Source organism: Pistacia vera, unplaced genomic scaffold (genome assembly GCF_008641045.1).
Source record: "Pistacia vera cultivar Batoury unplaced genomic scaffold, PisVer_v2 Contig292, whole genome shotgun sequence".
NCBI lineage: Eukaryota > Viridiplantae > Streptophyta > Magnoliopsida > Sapindales > Anacardiaceae > Pistacia > Pistacia vera.
Genome location: NW_022196104.1, coordinates 1,771,188 through 1,792,953, shown reverse-complemented (window position 1 = coordinate 1,792,953; position 21,766 = coordinate 1,771,188). Strand labels below are relative to the sequence as shown.

The 21,766-nt window shown below is 38.8% G+C and overlaps 3 protein-coding genes and 1 non-coding gene across 5 annotated transcripts; 1 reads left to right on the top strand and 3 right to left on the bottom strand.

Moving 5' to 3' along the window:
- Nucleotides 1-6,404: 6,404 nt before the first annotated feature.
- On the bottom strand, nucleotides 6,405-12,074 carry LOC116134867 (probable disease resistance protein At4g27220). 2 transcript variants are annotated; one of them, XM_031420542.1, is made up of 6 exons: nucleotides 9,053-12,074; nucleotides 8,871-8,945; nucleotides 8,655-8,768; nucleotides 8,445-8,579; nucleotides 7,517-8,251; nucleotides 6,405-7,412 (listed from the first exon to the last, which is right to left on the bottom strand). In XM_031420542.1, exons 1-6 carry the CDS (start codon nucleotides 11,843-11,845, stop codon nucleotides 6,588-6,590), a joined length of 4,677 nt encoding a protein of 1,558 aa, XP_031276402.1. In that variant the 5' UTR covers nucleotides 11,846-12,074; the 3' UTR covers nucleotides 6,405-6,587. The 2 variants fall into 2 exon arrangements, with proteins under 2 accessions (XP_031276402.1, XP_031276401.1); XM_031420541.1 differs by having other exon boundaries at nucleotides 8,655-8,945; nucleotides 9,053-12,073.
- A 389-nt stretch (nucleotides 12,075-12,463) lies between these two features.
- TRNAA-UGC lies at nucleotides 12,464-12,536 on the bottom strand. Its single transcript has one exon. It is a non-coding gene; the product is annotated as a tRNA-Ala (tRNA).
- A 3,648-nt stretch (nucleotides 12,537-16,184) lies between these two features.
- On the top strand, nucleotides 16,185-16,790 carry LOC116134957 (F-box/kelch-repeat protein At1g57790-like). The gene has a single exon (XM_031420632.1). The coding sequence runs from the start codon at nucleotides 16,185-16,187 to the stop codon at nucleotides 16,788-16,790; it is 606 nt and encodes a 201-aa protein (XP_031276492.1).
- A 666-nt stretch (nucleotides 16,791-17,456) lies between these two features.
- Nucleotides 17,457-19,872, bottom strand: LOC116134904 (signal peptidase complex subunit 3B). The gene is made up of 6 exons (XM_031420591.1): nucleotides 19,695-19,872; nucleotides 19,499-19,546; nucleotides 18,677-18,739; nucleotides 18,237-18,290; nucleotides 17,875-17,961; nucleotides 17,457-17,752 (listed from the first exon to the last, which is right to left on the bottom strand). The coding sequence occupies exons 1-6, from the start codon at nucleotides 19,818-19,820 to the stop codon at nucleotides 17,627-17,629; spliced, it is 504 nt and encodes a 167-aa protein (XP_031276451.1). The 5' UTR covers nucleotides 19,821-19,872; the 3' UTR covers nucleotides 17,457-17,626.
- Between the last annotated feature and the right edge of the window lie 1,894 nt (nucleotides 19,873-21,766).

The window sequence follows — 21,766 nt, the reverse complement described above, 5'->3', positions numbered from 1 at the left end:
CCCTCTACCGAGAATCGACCAGCTCGTTGATGCCACCTCGGGGCACGAGCTACTAAGCTTCATGGATGCATAATCGGAATACAACCAAATCCCGATGTACGGGCCAGACGAGGAGCATACATCCTTCATTACAGACGGGGGTTATACTGTTACAAAGTCACCTGTCGGCCTCAAGAATGCGGGCGCGACCTATCAGGCTAGTCAACGAATGTTCTCCAACCAGATCGGGAAGACAATGGAGGTCTATGTGGACGACATGCTGATCAAATCCAGGTCGCCTAGAACACGTTGCACATCTCGCTGAGAGTTGAATCCTCCGATGTACAGAATGAAGTTAAACCTCTCAAGTGTTCGTTCGGGGTATCATCAGGAAAGTTCCTAGGTATAGGTTAATCAGCGGGGCATAGAAATAAACCCCGAGAAGATTCAAGCTCTGCTCAATATGGAGAGCCCGACCAACAAAAAGCAGGTCATGAGTCTAAATGGGCGGATAGCGCACATTAGTCGCTTCATATCGAGATTAACTGACGCCTGCTACACATTTTTCAATGTTCTGAAGGCCAACAAGAAGTTCGAATGGACTTCCGAATGCGAACAGGCATTCCAGAGTATAAAAAAAACACCCGTGGAAGCCACCCTCTCCTCTCTAAGCCACTTCCACAAGAAATGCTCATTTACCTGTCCGTGTCGCCGTTCGCGGTCAGTGCAGCTCTGGTACGGGAAGAGGAAAAGACGCAATGGCCAGTGTACTATGCGAGCAAGCGCCTGTCGGATGCCGAGATGCGATATCCAGAGATCGAGCGAATAGCCCTTGCTCTACTGATCGCGTCTAGAAAGTTGCGACCTTACTTCCATGCCCATACAATCAACGTAATGACTAATTATCCCTTAGGCAGGTCTCAGAAGCCAGAGGCCTCAGGTAAACTGTCAAATGGGCCATGGAATTGAGCCAGTTCGACCTGAAGTACAGGCCCAGATCGACCATTAAAGGGCAAGTTGTTGCCGACTTCATCTCCGAATTTCCTATCTCCCAGGTGACCAACAGCCTAGCGCAAGTCGTGTAAGAAAGTATTCAGAACCTGCCGACCTGGAACCTCTTGTCGACGGGTCATCAAACAGGAAAAGAGCCGGTGCGGGTCTTCTCCTGTAAGCCCGAGGGGAGCCGAATTCATGGATATCCGTTTCGGGTTTAAGGCGACCAACATGAAGCAGAGTATGAAGTCGTATCGGGTTGCGACTGCCAAAGAAATGGGTGCAACCGCGATCAGCATTTACAGCAACTTTATGCTGGTCGTCAACCAAATTCTAGGAGAATACCAAGCCAAGGAAGAGAACATGGTCCGCTATCTGAAAGAGGCTAAGACCGCTCTAGGGTGTTAAGCACTTTGAAATCACTCAGATCCCCAGAGATAGCAAATCTATAGCGGACGCCTTGGCAAAGATAGCCATCGGTGGACTCAGAGGCTCCAGACAATATCCTGTTTGTTTCGTCGTGCTCCAACTATCAGCTCACCGAACAGGGTAAACGTGGCTCAACCAGATTCCTGGATGACTCCCATTGTCCAGTACCTCAAGGATGGGGCCTTGCCAAGAGACAAGGTGAGCCAAGGGTTGCGAGCAAGATTTGCTCGTTACACATCACTCGGGGACCAGCTGTACAGGAGAGGATTCAGTGCCCCTCTCCTGATGTGTAACCAGTGAAGAAGCAGACTACATCACTGAGGGAAATTCATGAAGGGATCTGTAGTAACATACAGCTGCTCGATCTTTGCGAACAAGGTCATTCGTAAGGATATTATTGGCCCGGATCCAAGAAGATACGCACAGTTTTGTAAGGAAATCGATAAATGCCAACGGTTCGCGAACATTCCGCGAGCCCCCTCGTACGAGCTGATAAAAATGTAGCCCCTGGCTATTTTCCATGTGGGGGATCGATCTTATCGGTCCCATGCCAGTTGGAAAGGGGGGGGTAAGTATGCGTGGGCGCGGTGGTTATTTCACGAAATGGGTGGAAGCCGAACCGCTAGCCGCGATCACAACCAGAAAGCTGAAAGACTTTGTTTTTACGAATATAGTGTGCTGTACGGAATCCTCACACCCTTATCTTGGATAACGGAAAGCAATTCGATAATAGGAGAGTCAAGCAGTTCTGTGACGAGCTAGGCATCCACAAAAAATTCACCTCAGTCGCCAGACCGCAAGCGAATGGCCAAGTTGAAGAGTCAAAAAGACCATCAAGCACACTCTAAAGGCCAAACTTGGAGCAGCCAAGGGGAATTGGGCTGACAACCTCCCCGAAGTTATGGGCGTACGGACGACTCCAAGAACTTCCACCTCGGAAACCCCTTTTTCGCTAGCCCATGGCTGCGAAGCGATGATCCCTGTAGAGGTGGGAACTGGATCTCTTCGGAGAGACTTGTACGACGAGGTTGAAAACGAAGCACTAATGAGGGCAAGTTTAGACCTCGTTGAAGAGCACCGCAGCAAGGCTTCGCTAAGGATAGCAGCCTACCAGCAGCGAGCAAAGAGGTTCTTCGACTCAAGGTCAAGCGAAGAGACTTTCAGGTCAAGGACCTTGTCCTAAAGGAAGTTCTCCTTGGGACCAGAGAGCTGAGTGCAGGGGTATGAAACCTAACTAGGAAGGACGTACCGGGTCGACAGGGGGGTCCGACCAGGACTTACCATCTCAAAAGATTGAACGGTTCCAAAGTACCCCTAGCTTGGAATGCCAAGCACCTCGGCCATATTATCAGTAATCCCGAACTCAACTCTCATTATAGATCAGTTTTTGATTGTTAGTTCCCCTTTGTTGTAAAGTACTATTATGTTCGCTTAAACAATTCGTTTTTATTCTGTCGCTTAGCAGTTCGCATTTATTCTGTTCGCTTGTAACGATTCGATGTAATATTGCTTATGTAAAACTGAATTGCACTATGTATAAAGAGCGAACAGCAGTTAAAAACAGAATGTATTTCCATTAATGTACAAAAGTTATCAAGACCCTCCACGGAGTCGAGACCGTTACACTATGGCTGGTCAGGGGGATCCCCCGAAGCGGGACCAGAACCCCCTGCCTGGTCGGATCGTCGGCGGCCAATGCTGCTTGGTCGTCTCCTCCGCCAGAATCCGCAAGGCCTCTTGCACCCCGCTGGGAGGTCGGAGATATCCAATATGGGTTCTTGGGTCGCAGGGAATAAATAGACCCAATTGCCAGTCTGGACTTTTTCCCCCACCTCTCAGACTGGCTCGCATCTCTTCAGTCAGCGAGGCAATCCTTTCCGACTCTCCTAAAGCTCTGCCTCGAGAGCTAGCCTTCCCTTTCGGAGCCTCCCTTTCTTATCAACTGCTGAGCCATGCGGAGGGTCGTTGGAGCTGCTGGTCCTTCTCTCCGACCTCCTTGGAAAGCCTAGCAATTGTCCTTTGAAGTTCTTCACTTCCTTGCACGTCGTTCGAGCTCCGCCTTTTGGAAATCACCGTTCGCAAAGCAGCGTCCTTTTGGTTCAAGTACCTGCCGCCGCTCGAATGCCTGTGCCCTTTTGCTTAACGGACTCCAGGCTCTGTTTAAGCTTAGCGACCTCCTCCTTCAGGTCGTTGGCCCCCTTCGCGGCCCCCAACGGGTCTTCTCCATAGAAACTCTCATCGCCAGCAAGCCTGCGAGCAAGAAGAAGTTTAAAAAAAATATAATAATAATAATAAATAAAAGGAGGACAGACAACTTTAAGAGCAGCTCGGGTACTTGCTTAGATGCTGGAACGAGGTGGTCATCAAGTGTCACCCGTATCGGCGAATTCGTCATACGACTCCGATAGCCCACATTCGAGCACGACCATAGACTATCGGCTGCAGATATTCGGGCAGACTCCCCAATGAGTCCAGCAATGGTGTGTCCTTTGCCTGGTCGGCAGCGATCGCCTCGCTCGCGGGTCTTTCCCGACCTCCTTGATTCTTGCCGCGACCTCAAAGGTTCTTCTCGGATTCGGTCTCCGACTCGTCGGCCTGAATCTGTTATTCTTTGACCTTTGGGCCGGAGCCTTCCGCCTTGGGCAAGCAGGTGGTGCTGAGCGACCTATCTGTCCTGGTCACTTCTGGCACAGGACGGGCCTGGGAAGGCGCGTTGTTGCACCGGTTGTGCCAATGGGACGAGCAGCTTCGGCCGCTCTCCTCCTTGATCGAAGGAAGACGAACGGTGCTCGGCGAGGCTGCTCGGATTCCTTCGGAGGCATAGTTGCTGCATGCAAGTAGTTAGTAAACAAAATTATTCTGGAAGAAGGAAATTAATGAGACTTACCTTCCAAGGGTTCTAAAGACGCGTTGCTGCTGATAAAACGTACTTCCGCAAATTTGCGGTTGTCACGAGCTTCCTTGCGTCCGGTTCCTCGTCAAGTACTCAAAAGACACAAGCCTATCTGGCGTCGAGTATGTCTTGGCTAGTCGTTCTATTAACTGCGAAAGAAGAAAGCAGGTCGTTATTATCAAGCGTGCGAACAGACAATAAACCTAGCGAAAAAAACCTACTTGGTTTCTGAAAGCGGCAGTAGCCGTCGTAGCAGAAAAAGAAAAAATTTGTTTCGTAGGCCCCGCATTGCTGGGAAGCTATGTATCCCCGGCAATGGTAGGTCACCGGGACAAGTAATATGAATCCTTGTCCCTACTCTTTTTAAGGTAATAGGCGATACCGAGCTCACACGCCGTTGGCTGCCCAGGCCATTCTCGCAGCACGCGATGTACATCGCAATGGGATGACATACGCGTTTGGCCTCAATTGCATCAGTGCGATCCCGAAGTAATCCAGGACCGACCTGATGAAAGGATGGAAGGGAATCATCCCTCCACCTTTGAAGATCTCTTCGGAGATCCAGCGGGCCATCGGAAGGACGCCGTGACGGCTGGTGTGGGGAGGAACACCCTAGCAGACGTCAAACTGCTTTTTATCCTACAAACTCCCCACGGGTGAGAACCGAGAAGACATGACAAGGGATGCATCCTCGGAAACATCCCGCGAGGGAGCTGGCCGTTCCTCGGGTCTGGGCGTTGACAGCTCCATATCCAGAGTCTGCAACACGACAGACACTGTCATTTAGGCCTTCGCATTTTGTCCCGTGCGGCGGCATGGGACAAATTCCTTAAACCCTAACAGTAACTCGAGCCGCCACCCACGGCTCGAGTCCGACAACGAGCGGCCTCGGTAAAACACCAGGAGACCAACACCATTGCCACCAGTCAAACAAACAAAAAAGAGAGGAAGAAGAAAAAGGGTCTACCTTCTGGGATGGTGACTAAGGCCGAATCTTGTCTCAGGTGTCTAGGGAGCGCCAATCGGGAAAACAGAACTTCCGGTTTGCAAAGACTTGTCTCTCGAAGCAAAAAGGATTTTGGTGGCCTCATCTGAAAAATGTGAGTTTTATATGGACTGCGAATCGACGGTACCACCCCTCGGAATCGAAACGACGCCTTCTCTCTCCCCGCATTAAATGCGCCCCACGTCGCATAAATGTCGTGATAAGAGTCGTCGTTTCAAATGGCGTAAAATAATGCGTCAAAACGAATCGAGTCAGCAACCAACGCATTTAAGCACCTGACAGACGCTGCAGCGCGTGCAGGGCGTTGATGGCGTGGACACAGGTTCATTGAATCTCTCCAAGGCACGGAAAAGAGCGTCCGACGAATCCAGGTCGCTAAAATGATGATTGTCAGGTCGGTTGGGTAAAAATTGTGCGAGGTCGTGTTCGCAAAGGGTCCTGTCCCGAGCTCTTCCATTCAAGTCGAAACTATAGTACCTCAAATCGCGGCATGACTTAGTTTCAAGGTTTCGATCCTCAAACCTTACAAACTAGGGGACTTCTGTTATGCCTGGGAAATCATGGGCTGACGTGGAGTCGCGTGGCGAAACGTGGCCTGCTCCCGTCAGAATGGTAAGCGCACGTCAGGCCTGCCAAGCGCCCTGGAGTTCCCACGTGTCCGCTCCCCTACTCCAAATCGTGTGAAATCAGCTTGGGAAATGGGCAATGTGACGTGAAGTCAGATTATGTCCTGACAATCACACCAACCCATGGATTTAATGATGATTACACGCATACAACAGGGTATAAGAGGAGGAAGACCCCTTCATTAAGGGGATTCGGCCATTTTTTACACAAGAAAAAACTCTCTCTCTCTCTTGTAAGCTGTACATTTACTTTTCCTGAATCATTTGTAAGTCAGTCCGCTGTTGCGACCTGACCCACAATATCAATATCAATACAAATCAGTGACGTAGGACTTGCTACCTTAGCATCCGAACCACTTTAACAGCTCTCATTGCATTTATTTCGTATTCTCTATCCATAATCACGTGTTCTTCTTGACCAATCAACGTTGTGCACGTGTCGTTTAGTTGGTGTTAGAATAGAGCATCAACAACATTGAAGGTGAAAGCAGGAACTGTAAAGATATATTACCTCATAATGCTTTTATATAAGGTACAATGACGATCAAGTGGGGATTGGGGAATATTATTTGCTTGCTTGTGCAGTAGGGCTAAAGTTTACCAGACCAAGTGTGAGGAGGAACAAAAAAATTTCCGGAAAAGGAGATAGGAAAGATAATGATTAGTGAACTAATACATACCAATTTCTTCTAGCTAAATGTTGGATGGTTGTATTAAGGTCACCCTCCCAATACTCTTTATCCACTCCCAACGTTAGTTGAACTTTCCGTAACCTTGGTGTGCTTAAAACTCCTCTACAGAAAATATTCATCGTCGGGCATCCTCTCAAAATGAATTCTTCTAAAGAGGGGAATTTGAAAGTGTGATTCCCATAGTAGAAGCTTGTGAGACTTGGTAAATGATCAAGTGATAACCTCTTTAATTTGCTGAAAATAATCTCATCTTCTGTTGCATCTCCCTCATTTGCTATTATTTCTGTCATCATTTCGCACCCATATACATTCAATTCCACAAGTTGCACCAGGCTTTTGGCTGTAAATGGTGTTACTAAATTTATCAATCCCTTGCAACTCGAAATATCTAGTGTTGTTAGATTTTCGAGTGTTGCAGATGATGGTATTAGGTTGATCAAATTTTCACAATGCGATATATTTAATATTTCAAGATTTTGAAGAATCAAATCCAGCTTGGATTCTTGTTTCCAGATGTACTTCAGATCAGAAAGTGAGCTCAACTTCAAAGTTTTTATTTGTGCAAGAGTTCCAGCATGTTTCTGGGCCTCTCCATGTAAGAATATCTCTTTGTATGAACTAAAACTCAATGCAAGCTCTTCCAAATTGTGAAATCTCTGAAGGAAACCAAGTGGAAAGGCAGTGGATTCATCTGCAACTACCTCAAGAGCTTTAAGATTGCGAAAAAGATATTCCGGAAATTGGCTCTGGCAGTCCTTTCCACTTAATGTCAACTTCTCCAAATTGGTGATGACCTGGAGACCAAACAGGAAAAAGTTAGATAAAATATTCCCTCAAAATATATGATATTCCTTGATATTAACCCAAAATAGAACATAAAAACTATTAAGTCTCATACCTTTTCAACCATAAAGAGGGGTTGTTGAGTTTGGAGATCAAGTTGGTACTCCCCATTATCATCCTGGACGATATTAAATTCTGAAGCAAATATCTTCACCTTATCACAATGATACACAGCCAGCTTTTTCAACATTGGCCATTTTGAAGTATGTATGCCAGGGTAAAATAATTTAAGTTCTGCTAGGTTAGAAAGTTTCAGGGAGGTCACCTGCGGAAAGACAAACACAGTTTCTTTCCGCACTTCGTCCACTGCAACGATCTCCTCTACACCACAAGTGTTTATCTCAAGCTCTTGAAGATGCAAAAGACTACTAGCAATGGAGGCTGGAAACACATTTCTCAGTCTCTGGCATTCAGAAACCGTCACTACTCGTAGATTTTGAAAGGAGGCACTTCCTATGGAATCCTTACTCCATATGTGCCTCAATTTTGGTAGGAGTTTAATATGCAAATATCTTAACTGAGTTTCTGCTGCACAATTTGTGCCTTCAAAATTTGGCCCCTGGATTTGAAAAATCTCCTCAAGTAAACCACAATCGGAAACAGTCAGCGACTTTAGGCTTGAAAATCTTCCTCGCAAATTACATGTAAACACAGCCTGTAGCTTATTGCAGCATTCAACCTTCACCAATTTTAGTTTGCAAAATGAAGACTCACCAACTTGGTCGTGCCATATCATCTCTAAGCTATCCATGTGGGAAATTACAAGTTCCTCTAAGTTTGGGAAAATAACCTGTGGTTTTTATATCCAGACCATTGCGTTAGAAATTCTTTTTAGTCCTGATTGAAAGCAGGACGGAAATCGAATGCAGAAAAAAAAAAGAATAATTGGAAATAAAGTATAGGGAAAGAAGGGAAAGATAATTTAAATTCTACAAGACCTTAAAGCTAGCACAACTGACAAAGAAAAGCTTTAAATAATCTACCTTTCCATTGAAGAAAGGCTCTATACCATCCTGATGAACCTCCACTGATCTCATCTTTCCCTCCTCTTTGGAAGTTGTCAGGTCTGTACTGTTTTTTTCTGAGATGAATGCCTTCAATTCAGGGCATTGCTCTATCTGCAGTTATTTCAAGGAAGGAAGTTCAATATAATCTCCTGAGCAGAATTGTGTGAGGTTTGGAAGGTCTTTTACCTTTAGGTAGTTTAATCGAGGGAAAATCATATCCTTAGTCTCTTCTCCTCTGAATTCATCTATGAATATTATCTCTTCTAAGACGACACATTTGCATATCTCAAGATATTGAACCTGCACAAGGCTTCCAATTGTAGAAGAGGAAAACAGATATTTTATATTACCACAGTCCCACATAATCAAGCGCGTCAGATTTTGAATGCAAGAAAATCCTGCTGGAAGTTGGTTGTGCCACATCTTCTCAAAATTTATTGCAAACAGTTCCAAGACCTCCAAGTTAGGGAATGCAACCTGCAAAAAAGTCTTTGTTTATTCTTCTTTTCATCTAGATTAATTAGTTAACAAATGAGAAGAAGCAAAAAGAATAAAATAACAGAAAAATTTTATCTTTCACCTGCCTTTTCACTGAAAAGTGCCGTGGGAATATCAAGATCATCTTCCGAAATGGCTAAATTTGAACTTTTCACTTTAGAGCAGAAGCTGGTGAGACATGGTAAAGATTTTAGTGTCAAGGAGCGCAATTGACTAAACTCAATCTTTTCAGTCGCTTCATTGTCATTGATCTCATCTTCATTTTCAATAGCAAATATCTCTTCCATATTACTGCATCCATTCACTTCAATTGTTTCAAGCTGTGGAAGGCCTCTAGCAATGGAGAATGAGAAGATATTCTTCAATTTAGAACAATTTTCCACTTTTATGGTCCTGAGTTTGCAAAATGACCCTGCAGTGAGTTGACCACGGCAAATCTTCTCCATATTAATCAAATTACAAAGAAACATTGACTCTAAGAGGGGGAAGGCATTGTGAGGTACCCAATGTGCTGAGTCAACAATGCATAGAAAATATGGATTATTTTGGGCATGAAGATGCTTCAATTGTGGAAAACCTTCTCCGTCTAACTCATTAAGAACATTTTCAACACCATGCAATTCATCTAAATATAGATCTTCCACTCCTTTCAACTGAGAGATAATGTTGTCCTCTGGGAAAATGCTGGTATTGAGCTTTAGCTTCAAAGTTCTTGAAGTTTCATAATTACCAGACCAGTCCCACTCATCTCCTATGAATATTCTGTACCTCTCCAGCTTTTCCGAGAACAATCCCTTGGGTAGAATCTTGGCATCATGAACATGTATATCTAAAGTGGTCAAGTTGGACAAATGCTTCAACTCATCAAGGCTAGCATTGCATCTTTCATTGTCGCATCCTTCAACCTCCCAATTAACAAAGCTATGACCGATATACAACACTTCTAATTGGGATAAGCTTGATATGACATTAGGTGGAATTACTTTTAGTTTGGAGCAACCAGTCAAATCTAACAACCTTAACTGAGTCAATTGACTTATTTCTCCTGGCAATTGCTCGATGTCAGACCTGAGAAAGCTAAGAATTTCTAGTTTCTTCAGGTTTCCTATAATACTTAAGTCCCTCAAAATGCAACGATCTAGACATAATGTGTGAAGATTTACTAGGAGTTGAAGTGAAGAAGGCAACAACAATATATGCAGTTTAGTCAAATCTAAAACTCTAAGTTCAGTCATACCTTCGAAAAAATTGTCTGGAATTCTCAAAAAAAGATCCTTGCTGTATACATAGAAAAATTGAAGATGTGGACATTCCAACTCCTCAGGAAGCTCACTGATATCATTACTACGTAAGGACATTGCAGTGCAATTTTTTGGTACATTGATTAACCAATCCTTTGGAAGAACCTCATTTCTCACTGCAAACATGTTTCGGTCTCTGCGTGCAATTGATATAGCAACATCACGAACAAGATCGTGCATTGCAAACTTTTCGCTGGTAGAACTGTCAAGCAACAAACAGGAAGCTTTGAGTTTATAGACCAAGGTATATACCCTGTCCCGAGCTTCTTGCATTGTATTGATGCCTTCATATAAACGCAAACCCATTCCATATTTCACCAAGTCTGTAATTAAAGCACTGTAGTTAAATCCCATTAGACTACAAAGCAAAAAGGTTGACTTGAGTTCTTCATCTTCTAACCGATCGTAACTCAACTCTATAGTTGAATAAGGCACTTGCATTCCGATGAATTTTCCCGGAGAAGGCCTTTTCAGTTGTAGCAAGGCATCGTTCCATACAGATACACTCTTGTTTCTTAATGCCCTTGCAGTTGTCACAATGGCAATGGGCAAACCAGCACATACCTTGACCACATCCTTAGCAACAGATAGCAAATCATTGTTTTCGATATAATCTCCTGTCATCTTCTTAAACAGAAGCCAAGCTTCTTCTTCATTTAGAACTCCAACCGAGAAATCAATTTGAGAATCCATCTCATTTGACACTACCTCTTGACTTCTGGACGTAAGCAATATTTTACACCCCTTATGAGCCTCTCCAAAAGGAATTCCTACTGCATCTAAATCAAGATGCCTCCAAATATTATCTAAGATGATAAGGACCTTCTTCTCTCTCTGCAACCGTGCACGAAGCCTCCTGGCTCTTCCATTTTCACTCTCCTCAGAGAATTCCAGACCTAATTCATCTGCAATTTCTCCTTGAATCTTTTTTACATCTAGATCCTCGGATACAACAACATAAACTACCTCATCAAAAAGCTTGTTTTTCTTGGCTTCTCGGGCAACATGCTTCACTAGCATTGTCTTGCCAACGCCACCCATCCCGTACACCCCAATGATGTTAACATCAGGATTAATTAACTCATTCAATATATTCTTCAGAGTGGACATTCTTGATTCAAAGACCTCGTAACTCTTGATAGGTGGCCAAATCTCCTCTGGAATGGGTTTGAACGAAACTCTGCTAAATTTCCCTTCTTCCAGGAGTTCAACAACAGCCTCCACCTCCCTTACTGCTTCCTTGCTAAATCGATAGTGTGCCTTAAAATTTGGACACAACCCCTTGAAACACCGGTTGTTTGCTTGATTGTCATCTTCAAAGACCTTCCCTGCCTCATCAAAGGTCTCGTTCGCCCTAATCAGCCAATTTTCAACATCACGTTCAATCTCTTCCCCCTTTCTTTTAGCATCAACAATTGAATGATGTATCCTTTCTTTAGCATCCTTGAGCTTTTCAACTTCTGCCTCGAGATTCTTATAGTTGCTTTTATAGTTCCAGAAATAACGAATTGGACGAACAATGGGATCGACCAAGTACTCTGCAAGTTTTACAGCAACAGAAACACCGACTTCTTCCATTTTCAATCCTTTTTTTCTATCTTTCCCTTTCTGTTCTCTATCAATCGAGATTTAAAAATACAAGCCAATCGAATGAACTGATAATGAAACAGGGATTACAAAAGCAGGATATATAACAAGTAGTCGAAGTCTTTAAAATCAAAGACCTGGAATGAGTATTATATAATAATGAAGTAATTGAGTACAAGGTAAACTAACTATAAGCCGCCTGATTCAATGGAAAAGACGAACACGGAATCCGAATGTAACATGCCAACAACTATCAGCACAAGAATAGGAAGAGTCAAATATAATATAAAGAATGATGTGGTATAAGGTATTTAAGATCGTTGTTTATCTTATTTGTAGAATTGTCAACGAGTTGAAGGATCCTAAAAAACAAATAAAGGAAGGGACAAGGAAGCAAACAACTAGATACAGAAATCTTTGACCAGAGAAAGCCAATTGATAAGTAAGCTTAGAAAACTTACAATCAAATCCATCCTCAGCTGCCCAGAAACTTACACAATGAAAAACTTGCAGAAAACCTACACTGGTCAAATTATCCATCATCAATTGCCTTGAAACTTTCACGATGAAAACAAAGAAAATTTTAGAGGATATTTAGCACCAAAAAAATGGAGATGCAGGGGATCGAACCCTGTACCTCTCGCATGCAAAGCGAGCGCTCTACCATTTGAGCTACATCCCCTTCATGTCTTACTTTTGATAACCCACCAAAAATTCACTTGTGTCCACAACTTTTATGGCTGGATCAACTATCAAGAAACCAGAGAAATCAGATTATGAGAGTATTCTATCAGCCTTCCAGTACCAGTAAGGATTCAACCTCCTTCACCAAGTTGGTAATTTTATTTTATTTTTGTTTGCCCCTTTTTTAATTATTATTATTATTATTTTAATACTTTGAGAAGGTTGTTATTTTAAAAAAAATGATTATATGTTAATTTTTTTTTTCCTAATATTCATCGAAACTTTAATAATATTTTTCTTATATTTTGTCAATAGGGATTTTATTTCTATAATTGATTTTGACAGGTCTGTTTGGGAGTTTTTTTTTTCACTGGTTTTAGGAGGTTTTGTAATTAGGCTGGTTTTGAGGTGTTTAAAAAACATTGCTTGCCAAATTTTTTATGAACTGGTTTTGACTGGTTTAAAAAACCCCCAAAACCAACGTAATATATTTTTGAGGGGTTTATAAAACATCCCAAATATGGGTGTTTTGGTTGGTTTAAAAATTTTATCCCAAAAAAACCCTTTTCTACTATTATTCATATACAATAATCCTTTTGCTAGTTTAAAAATTTCTTCAAACCCAATTCAATCTTCAACTTTTAAATGATTGTTACAATACTTTTGAATCTTTTATCTTAGGTTTTATAATCCTTCATTAGAGATATGAAGGCTTTTCTTTCTTTCTTCTTCATTTTCCCCTTCAACTTTTTGTTCTTTTAATCCGGTAAACTCTTCTGCAGGCTGTATACAATTTAATTGCATTTCTTTACCTTGTAAGTAAGTGGTTTTTCCTCTATTTGATTCTTTCTATTTGCGTTTAGGTGATTGATTAAATCCTTGTCAGTTTGTTAAATAAGGATTGTTTTTTATGGCTTTGCTTCCCTGATTGAAGAAAAGAACAAAAAACTGTTTTTTAGAAATGTTGTTGCGACTGTTATATTGATAATTTGCGAAGTCCAACATTGTGGCAGCATATTTATTCTCTTAAAATGACAGATTTCGAATGATTGTATGAATAATTAAATAATATACAATGAAATAACTTACAAATAAATTAAACTTGGAAGGAACTATGATACTAAGTATTGGTAATTGAAAAAAAAAAAAAAAACTCTCAAATACTGGTTGAAGTTCGGGTATTTTTATGGGCATATATATAAATTTATCATTTTAAAAAACTGTCAGAACCATTGGAAAATAAACTCTCAAGCACAGGTTAAGTGTTTTAAAAACCGCTACTAAAAACCCCTCAAAATCGTTACAATGGTTTACCCTCAAAACCGTTACGATGGTTTACCCTCATAACCACTATCATAAAACTCCCAAACAGACCCTTAGATTATTGCCTTGTTTAAAACTGAGAAATTTGATGAATTTTTCATAAATTGGCCACCCTATATTATAAGTCGTTGCCAATGAATTTAATAATATAATTCATATTTTTATAATCGTTATCTCATATTACCATTACGGAAATATTTCATTAAAAAAATAACTTAAAGGCAAGAATATATATATATAAAAAAAAAAAAAAAAACCTATTTTTGTTTCCCCCTACTCTTTTTTTTTTTTTTTTAAATTACTATAAGAATTAAGAAGATTCTTATAATCTTATTTTAGAAAGGGAGTAATACATTGTTATTCAGATTTTAATAGTATTTTTTAATTTTTCTAATGTTCATTTAAACTCGATAAATATTCTTCTTATATTTTACTTCAATAGTGAATTGGCAAACACTATTGACGAATTGGTTCCTAAAACGTAATGCATGCCTTTTTATTTAGTTTTCTAATTCAATAACAACTCTCCTTATTAATTAATCCTTTTACAAACAAGATTCATCGAAAACGCAATATGTATATAGTTGAATATTATTACATTAAATTGTTATTCTTTCAATATTATACACATTAACAAACTCCTTCAAATCCAATATGAGTCATGACGGTGTTACCAGTCATGGTCCAATCTTCTGGTTGATATAGGAACATCTATATTTCGATGATCAAATCTGTTTTCGGGCCGGCCGTCATCTGCAAAAGTTGGTTATGGAATACTTATGCTATCAAAAGTTAGTTGATATACCAAACACGCTTTGCATGCTAAGTTTGTTATAAAAGCTGAGTTGTTATGGTATTTTAAAATACCAATTTTTAATTAAATTTTGGACTATTATGATTTAAATGTAATTAAAATTTTGGATTGTTATGATTTGAATGCAATTGCAATTGCTTCGGCCACTTTACAATTCAAATCATGGTTGGACAATTTCATTTTTTTTTTAATTAAAATTAGCTGTTATAAAATCGGGGTAGTTTCATTTTTTATAATTAAAAAAATGGATGTTACAAGCAAGAGGCAAGTATAAAAATTGGTGTTTTATTCTCTTTTATGCAGTGACAATTTTTCTACTTGAGAGAATTCATTTTGTCTCTACGTTTTAATTCTTTCCGACTCTCCTTTACCACTTCTTCTTTATCTTATACTGTTCTAAGCTTCTGTAAAATAGTGCATTTTAAATAGAAGTTCATCATTATATCCTGGAGATCGGTTCGCATTTGAGCCATTTGCACCGAGAAGATCCTTCCAATGAGGTGAAAATTTGATCTTAAGGACAGCGTTTCTCACGCCTTGATGCCATAGTTTCTTTCTGTTTTATTGCTGTTTATTTGTTGTTTTGCTGCTGTTTTGCTACTGTTTTTCTGCTATTTTTTTGTTGTTTTTTTCTGCTGTTTTGGTGCTGGTTTTTCTGCTGTTTTGCTGTTGTTTTATAGGATTTGTAATAAATTCCAACAAAGTTTTCTATTTTCGGGACCATTTATTAAATAGTTCTAAACAAAATTTAGTAATAATATTAAGAAAATAACTCATATTTTAAAAAAAAAAAAAAATTCCTAATTTTGTAGGACGTCCTTCTTTCTATTTAGTTTTCTAATTTTAATAAGAGCTATATAGCTGTAAACTCGTATTCTTTTTCTTTTTTTATTTTTAAAAAAATGCAAGTTTGACATAGAATTTAAAATTAGTTTTTTGTTTTTAGAAACAAAAGATAAAAGGAATGAGTCGAATTGTTTTCAAAAATAGTTTTTAAATACAATTGTAAAAATTTGTGTAAAATAAGAAAACGGGTAAAAGTTGTTTTCTATAGATTTTAATCTGAAAACAATTTTAAATATGAATCATATTTTAGTTTTTGAAAGATATTTTTGAATCACAAATAAAAAATGAGTTTCTTGTTGGGTTAAGGTTTCTTGCTTCAAAATACTACTGACAAAATAATTCTCTAGAACATACCATAAATGACCTAAGAGTTCCCTAATCCTTTCATTGATTTTGTTTCCTCTTACTCTCTTTTATTTTATTTTAATTACTATAAGAATTAAGAAGATCTTTATTTTAGATGAAAGGGATCCATATTATTATTCAAATTTTAATATTTTTTTTTTTAATTTTCCTAATGTTCATTTAAACTCAGTTAATATTCTTCTTATATTTAGTGAATTGGCAAACACTATTGACGATTTGATTCCTGAAACGGAATGCATGGTAATATTTGCTATTAAGTCATGGTCCAATCTTCCGGTTGATATACTAAGCGTGATAATGGAACATCTATATTTCAATGATCAAATTCGTTTTCAAGCCATCTGCAAAAGTTGGCGATGGAATATTCATGCTATCAAATCTGGAGATCAATTGCCTTGGATATTTGCTCACAAGTACAACCAACATGATAAGGTCATTGGCACTTGTTATCTTTACAACCCTTCTAACAAAACAAAGCATGAGATTAAAAAGAAGTTACCATTTGCATCAAGGTTTGAAGTTACAAATTATGGTTGGATTCTTATATCCAAACTAGAAGAGAATGTCCGTTGGTATCGTCCTGGTAGTTTACTCTTCTTCTTCTATAATCCCTTTACTGATGAAACAATAAAACTCTCAGCATTGGAAACTCATCTATACATTGAGAGTCATCGGGTAATACTCTCAGGCAATCCAACTTCCAGAGAGTGTGTGATATTTGTAGTATTGAGAGATCAATGCTGGGAAGGTTGGGAATGCATGAAAATCTACACATGTAGGCCTAGAGATACAAGAGGAACTCTTCATTATTGTTTAAAAGATTTTAGACGAGATATTCTTAATTTGGATGGAGTCTTATATTGTGCTAGTATTAGCAGTATATTTGGAGGTGAAAAAATTTAGTTAAGTTCCTTTCAGATTATAGCAAAAGAGCAGAAAATCGTTCTTGATCTAATTGATGTTCTTTCTATTGCAATTCCCTCATGGGCACTTATCTACGGTTATAGACTAATTGAGTCGGATGGGAATGTTTTATAAACATGTTTTAAAGATGATGATTGGTGTCTTGTTTTTAGGGTTGATTTTTCAGAGAAGAAGTTGGTTGAATGTGAAAATTTGGAGAAGAAAATTTTGTTTATAGGTTGGGAAAAATGTATATTAGTTCCGGCAGTGGGGGCTGCAAGTGAATTAGCCAATACTGTACGTCATAATTGCTTCATGAAGTTTACTCTTATTTTTATAAGGAACCAGAAACTCACTTGTGTCCACAACCTTGTGGCTGGTTCAAGAAAGCAGTGGAATCAGATTATGAGAGTATTTGGATTCAACCTCCACTACATTTTACAAGGTATTAGAAAATCACTACATTATGCTCAGATCAATCAGAGTTCCAATAATGATTCAACCTCCTTCACCAAGTTTATTAATCCCTTTCTAAAATAAGGATTTTTAGTCTTGTTTGCTTCTTTTTTTTTTTTTTTTTTTTCTAAAATAAGATTTCAAATTTTGTTAGTAGAGACTCAAAAGGGGATTGCAGGCAAAATTGGTAAAAAAACGATCAAAAATGTCTTCCGAGGAAAGAACCATAATCCATGATTTTGCAATAGAGGTTTAAAGTTATTGAAAGCAAAACAATGACAAGAAACGTTCCTTGTTTCTAGTTTTATGGTTAAGTTGATCCTCAATATCCCCTTACAAAAAGACTAAGTTACAACAAGATCATACACTCGAGATATTTCTCATCTGTATTCCACTGGCAAGCGGTATCCAGACATGACTATTTTATCGGCAAACATCTTGCCTGTCTTTGGCATGACATGCCAGTGCAATGTCAAGTTGAATTCTTTACCCCGGAGATTGTGTCCCTACATGGAAAAGGAAATGGGAAATATGAGAATCAAATTCAATTTTGGTAAAGAAAACACGCAAGTTCCCTTATGAATATTGGTAGACAGAATGATAAACACAATTCATAAGGATGGCACACCTGATCAATGAAACGGTACTTGTTAGAGGTGTGAATGGAAAACTTGGCAGACTCTTTGGCAGGTATTATAGCATCCCAAAGTGATACCTGTGCAACAACATTCAAAGTCAATCAAGTAAAGAGCATGGTTTCAAGCAGATAAACCTGAGATCTGATAAGTACTTTTAAAATTCACATGCAATATAATATTGGCACAGAGTGGGTGTTTATGAGGAGGAAGAACACAAAGGCAAATCATTATAGCCTAATAATTACCTCATAAGTTCATAATCTAGAACGGATGACACAATATTAAAATGACCGCAAAAATAGAAAACAATTGTACTTCAGAAAATATATGCACCCACAATCCTTGAGATTACCTGGTTTAGTGCATTCTTTGGGGTTTTGTATTCAGCTGCTATGAAAATGAAAAGCTGCAACGAGTAGTAAGGCGATGTTTAAATCTCAAATCAGCTTTAAGTTTACGCACAATAATTGTAAAAGAGGAACTGGGCAAATAAGCCTATCATATTTGGGCATCCCATTGAATTAGTAAATAGGATTTGAAACAGGAAAAAGTTGAAATAATTAATTAACTGCTAAAAGATTATAAAAAAACAATATATACATTTCCTACGGGGTTTAATTAACATGTTTACATGTCAGAGATGAGCATATTCAATTTTCTCAATGTCTAATCATAGGAAACCTCTTATGTATCAACCTACCACTAAAAACACCTTGGAAAAGCACTTTTAATCAGCAAATAACTATTAAAGCCTCTACATGAAAAGAGATAAAGAAAACTTGGACAATCAACCTGTTTGGTGTTCCATGTAAACAGAGATTGCAAATCGGCGGTTATATTCAATGTCAGGCTGACCTGCATACAAGAAAAAATTTACTTAAGAGTAAATTTGGAATCAAGAGCTAGAAGATAAATGACATAATAATGTGTGCTTACAACACAACACATCCATGGAAGAAGAGCTATGCATGTATTAAATCAGGCTTGTCCCTTTCGATCCATAATTCCTATAATGTGAATTATGGAAACCATAAAAAGAACTCTGGTTCACTTAGAAAATAATGACCATTATCATTCTCCAAAGTTCGATTTTCTTCTTTCAGATGGCGAGGGAAGCCCCCTCATCATATCCTCCGGAACTCCTAAATCAACTGCCTAATGTTTTTAGCTGGGGTAGTAATGACCCCACAACACGCATACCATTTCAGCATTGCACAATGACTGGGAATCGAACCCGTACCAAGGCGAGTCTAGGTTTACAATCTCCTCTAGCAATATACTTATTACTATCCCTACCGAAAAAGGCGTCATCAACAATGAAATTCCAAATGACCCAGCTGCGAACTAAATGATCAACTTACTGTAACAAGAGCACTCACTATCACCAAAGCCGCACCTTATCATGTATTAAACTAAACTCTCACACATTAAACTAGTATAAACAAAATAATGATGTACAATTATCAATATTCCTATCATCAATTAAAGCTTCTACTTATCAAACTAATTACTTAATCATACACATAATTTAGATTCAAAGCCCATAAATCTAACAAAGCTTCTACAAATTACAAAAACAATCAATACTAAAAATCAAAAAAATTTAAAAATTACCTCATCGTTTCCATGCGTCTGCTTCTGAAACCAATTAATATTCACTACCTACAATCACAAAAAACACAAACCCATAAAACAAAAATAAGTCAAAATCACAAAAGCCCAAATGGGTTCTCTTAATTCTAACACGAATCAAAGACGGATCCAAAAAAAAAAATTCAACGAATCAGATAAAAGACACTCGTAAGTTGACCTGGATTTCAGCAGTCGGAGAAGGAGTGTTAAGGTTGTCAGATAGAGAAGCGATGGCGCACATTAAGGCGACAATGGTTACGGCGAACGTTAACAGAGCGTTGGCTCTGTACCCAAATGAATGCATTTTTTTGGTATTGCCGTTTATGCTGCAGCTCGTTTTATTGTTTTCGTTTTTGTTTTTTTTTATTTTAATTTTAATTTTGTTTTTCGTTTTTGTTTGTGGGTTTTAATATACTGTTGAACTGTAACCAGGGTTCTGTTAATAGAGCAATTTGATTGGATGATACGCGTGCTTAAGGATTAAGATCATTTGGTGAGTCCAACTGCTGACGTGGATATTTTTAGGTTTTGATTTTTGAATATGATTTTTCTTTTTCTTTTTCTTTCATTTTTCTTTTTTATTTTTTGTTTTGGAAAATGTGTATAAGACCAAGAAAAACAACTTTTTATTTTCCATAAACATTTCAATAATTTAACTATTAATTCTTTATTATAAATTTTTAAATAATATTAAAAAAATTATACAAAAACCTCTTATAATATTTATAGAAAATGAGCTATATATATATATATAGTCAAGTTTTATCACCTTTACAACAAGAGTTGGTAACTATTACAAACATTTTAATAATTATACGATCTTGAATCTCATCATTAATCAGTGACGAAACCAAGAAATTAGGTTTGAGCCTTTGTGAGGTGACTAAGGTGTAACAATTAAGTCATGAGGAGATCCAAACAAAAGTGTATTTAAGGTATTGCATTTAAAAGGATCACGATGAAGGGGGCAAATATTAAGGGGTAAAATTTATTAAATTTAAAGGAATGGAATATATTTAAAAATTAATAATAAAAATTGTGACTATGGCCACCCCAAGGCCCAAGCCGCAAGTCCAGTGTCCACCATTATCATAATGTTTTGACAGTTTGAGTTTTACAAAATTTCTACCCAAGCTTTGACAAAATCTCAAGTTGGTATTATTGGTTGTATTTATTCTAGATTCTTACTTTTAAATTAACATTGTTGTCGATTTTTAGGTTACAGAGAGTGCTATTACCATAATACCCTTGACAAATAAATTAATAAATTACTTTTAACTCCCTAAATTAGTAAAATTATAAATTAACCAATTTACTATAAATTTATTTCAACAACGTCCTCGGTGACTGCATACCCTTTTGGTTTTTGCCTGATCTGGGCTGTTTTCCAACAGAGTTGAACCCCTCTGTCACCTCCATCATCTTCCCCATTGCCCGTACTCCAAAACCCCTCTATTTCCTAACTCATTGACCCTTCTGATCACTAACGCCGTTAGGTTTAGGGTTTCAGTGTTCTTCACCGGATTCCGATCGATTCCGATATCCAAAATCCAATTGGATACCACCACTACAACCAATGTCTCCAACTCTACAAAATCCCTCTATCCCCAAAAACTGGTTAGTTACCATTCGTTGGCCGAGAGCTTCGTGTTCATCACGTTTTTTAGTGAAGTGGTTGGCGGCAAACGGTGAGCTACCATGGCCAGGAAGGTTGGGGGTTTTGTAGGGGGGATGAGGAGTCAAACGGTAGTGGTAGTTGGGGTTGTCACCGCTCAAAACAGTCGAAAATAGGCAACAAATAGTTGCATGCGTGGCTGTCATGGCCGGCAATCGACGAGTGATTTGGGTAGGGTGAAGGGTAAGGTTTTGTAGAGAGGAGGATGCAGGTTCAAATGGTGATGACAAGAGTGATTTTGGGTGGAAGAATCACTAGAAAAGGTGAAAAATGCTAGGCGCAACGCCTACTAACGTGTGCCGCATTAGATTAAAATGCATCGAAGCACTGTTAGAGGCGACAAACTACTAATGTGCTTCAACTCCTACAAAATGTCTATTTTACCATTTGATCGTTACACTAAATAATTTTCTGTTACTTTAAGAGTGAGAATCTATAATAAATGCAATATGAGGTACTAACTTAAGATTTTGCCAAACCTCATGTGGGAATATGCCGATTGCTTCTTCATATATGATCTATCAAATCTTGATATGATCAAGAAAGTCTTTTCGCTTTATCAAGAAAGTAAAGAT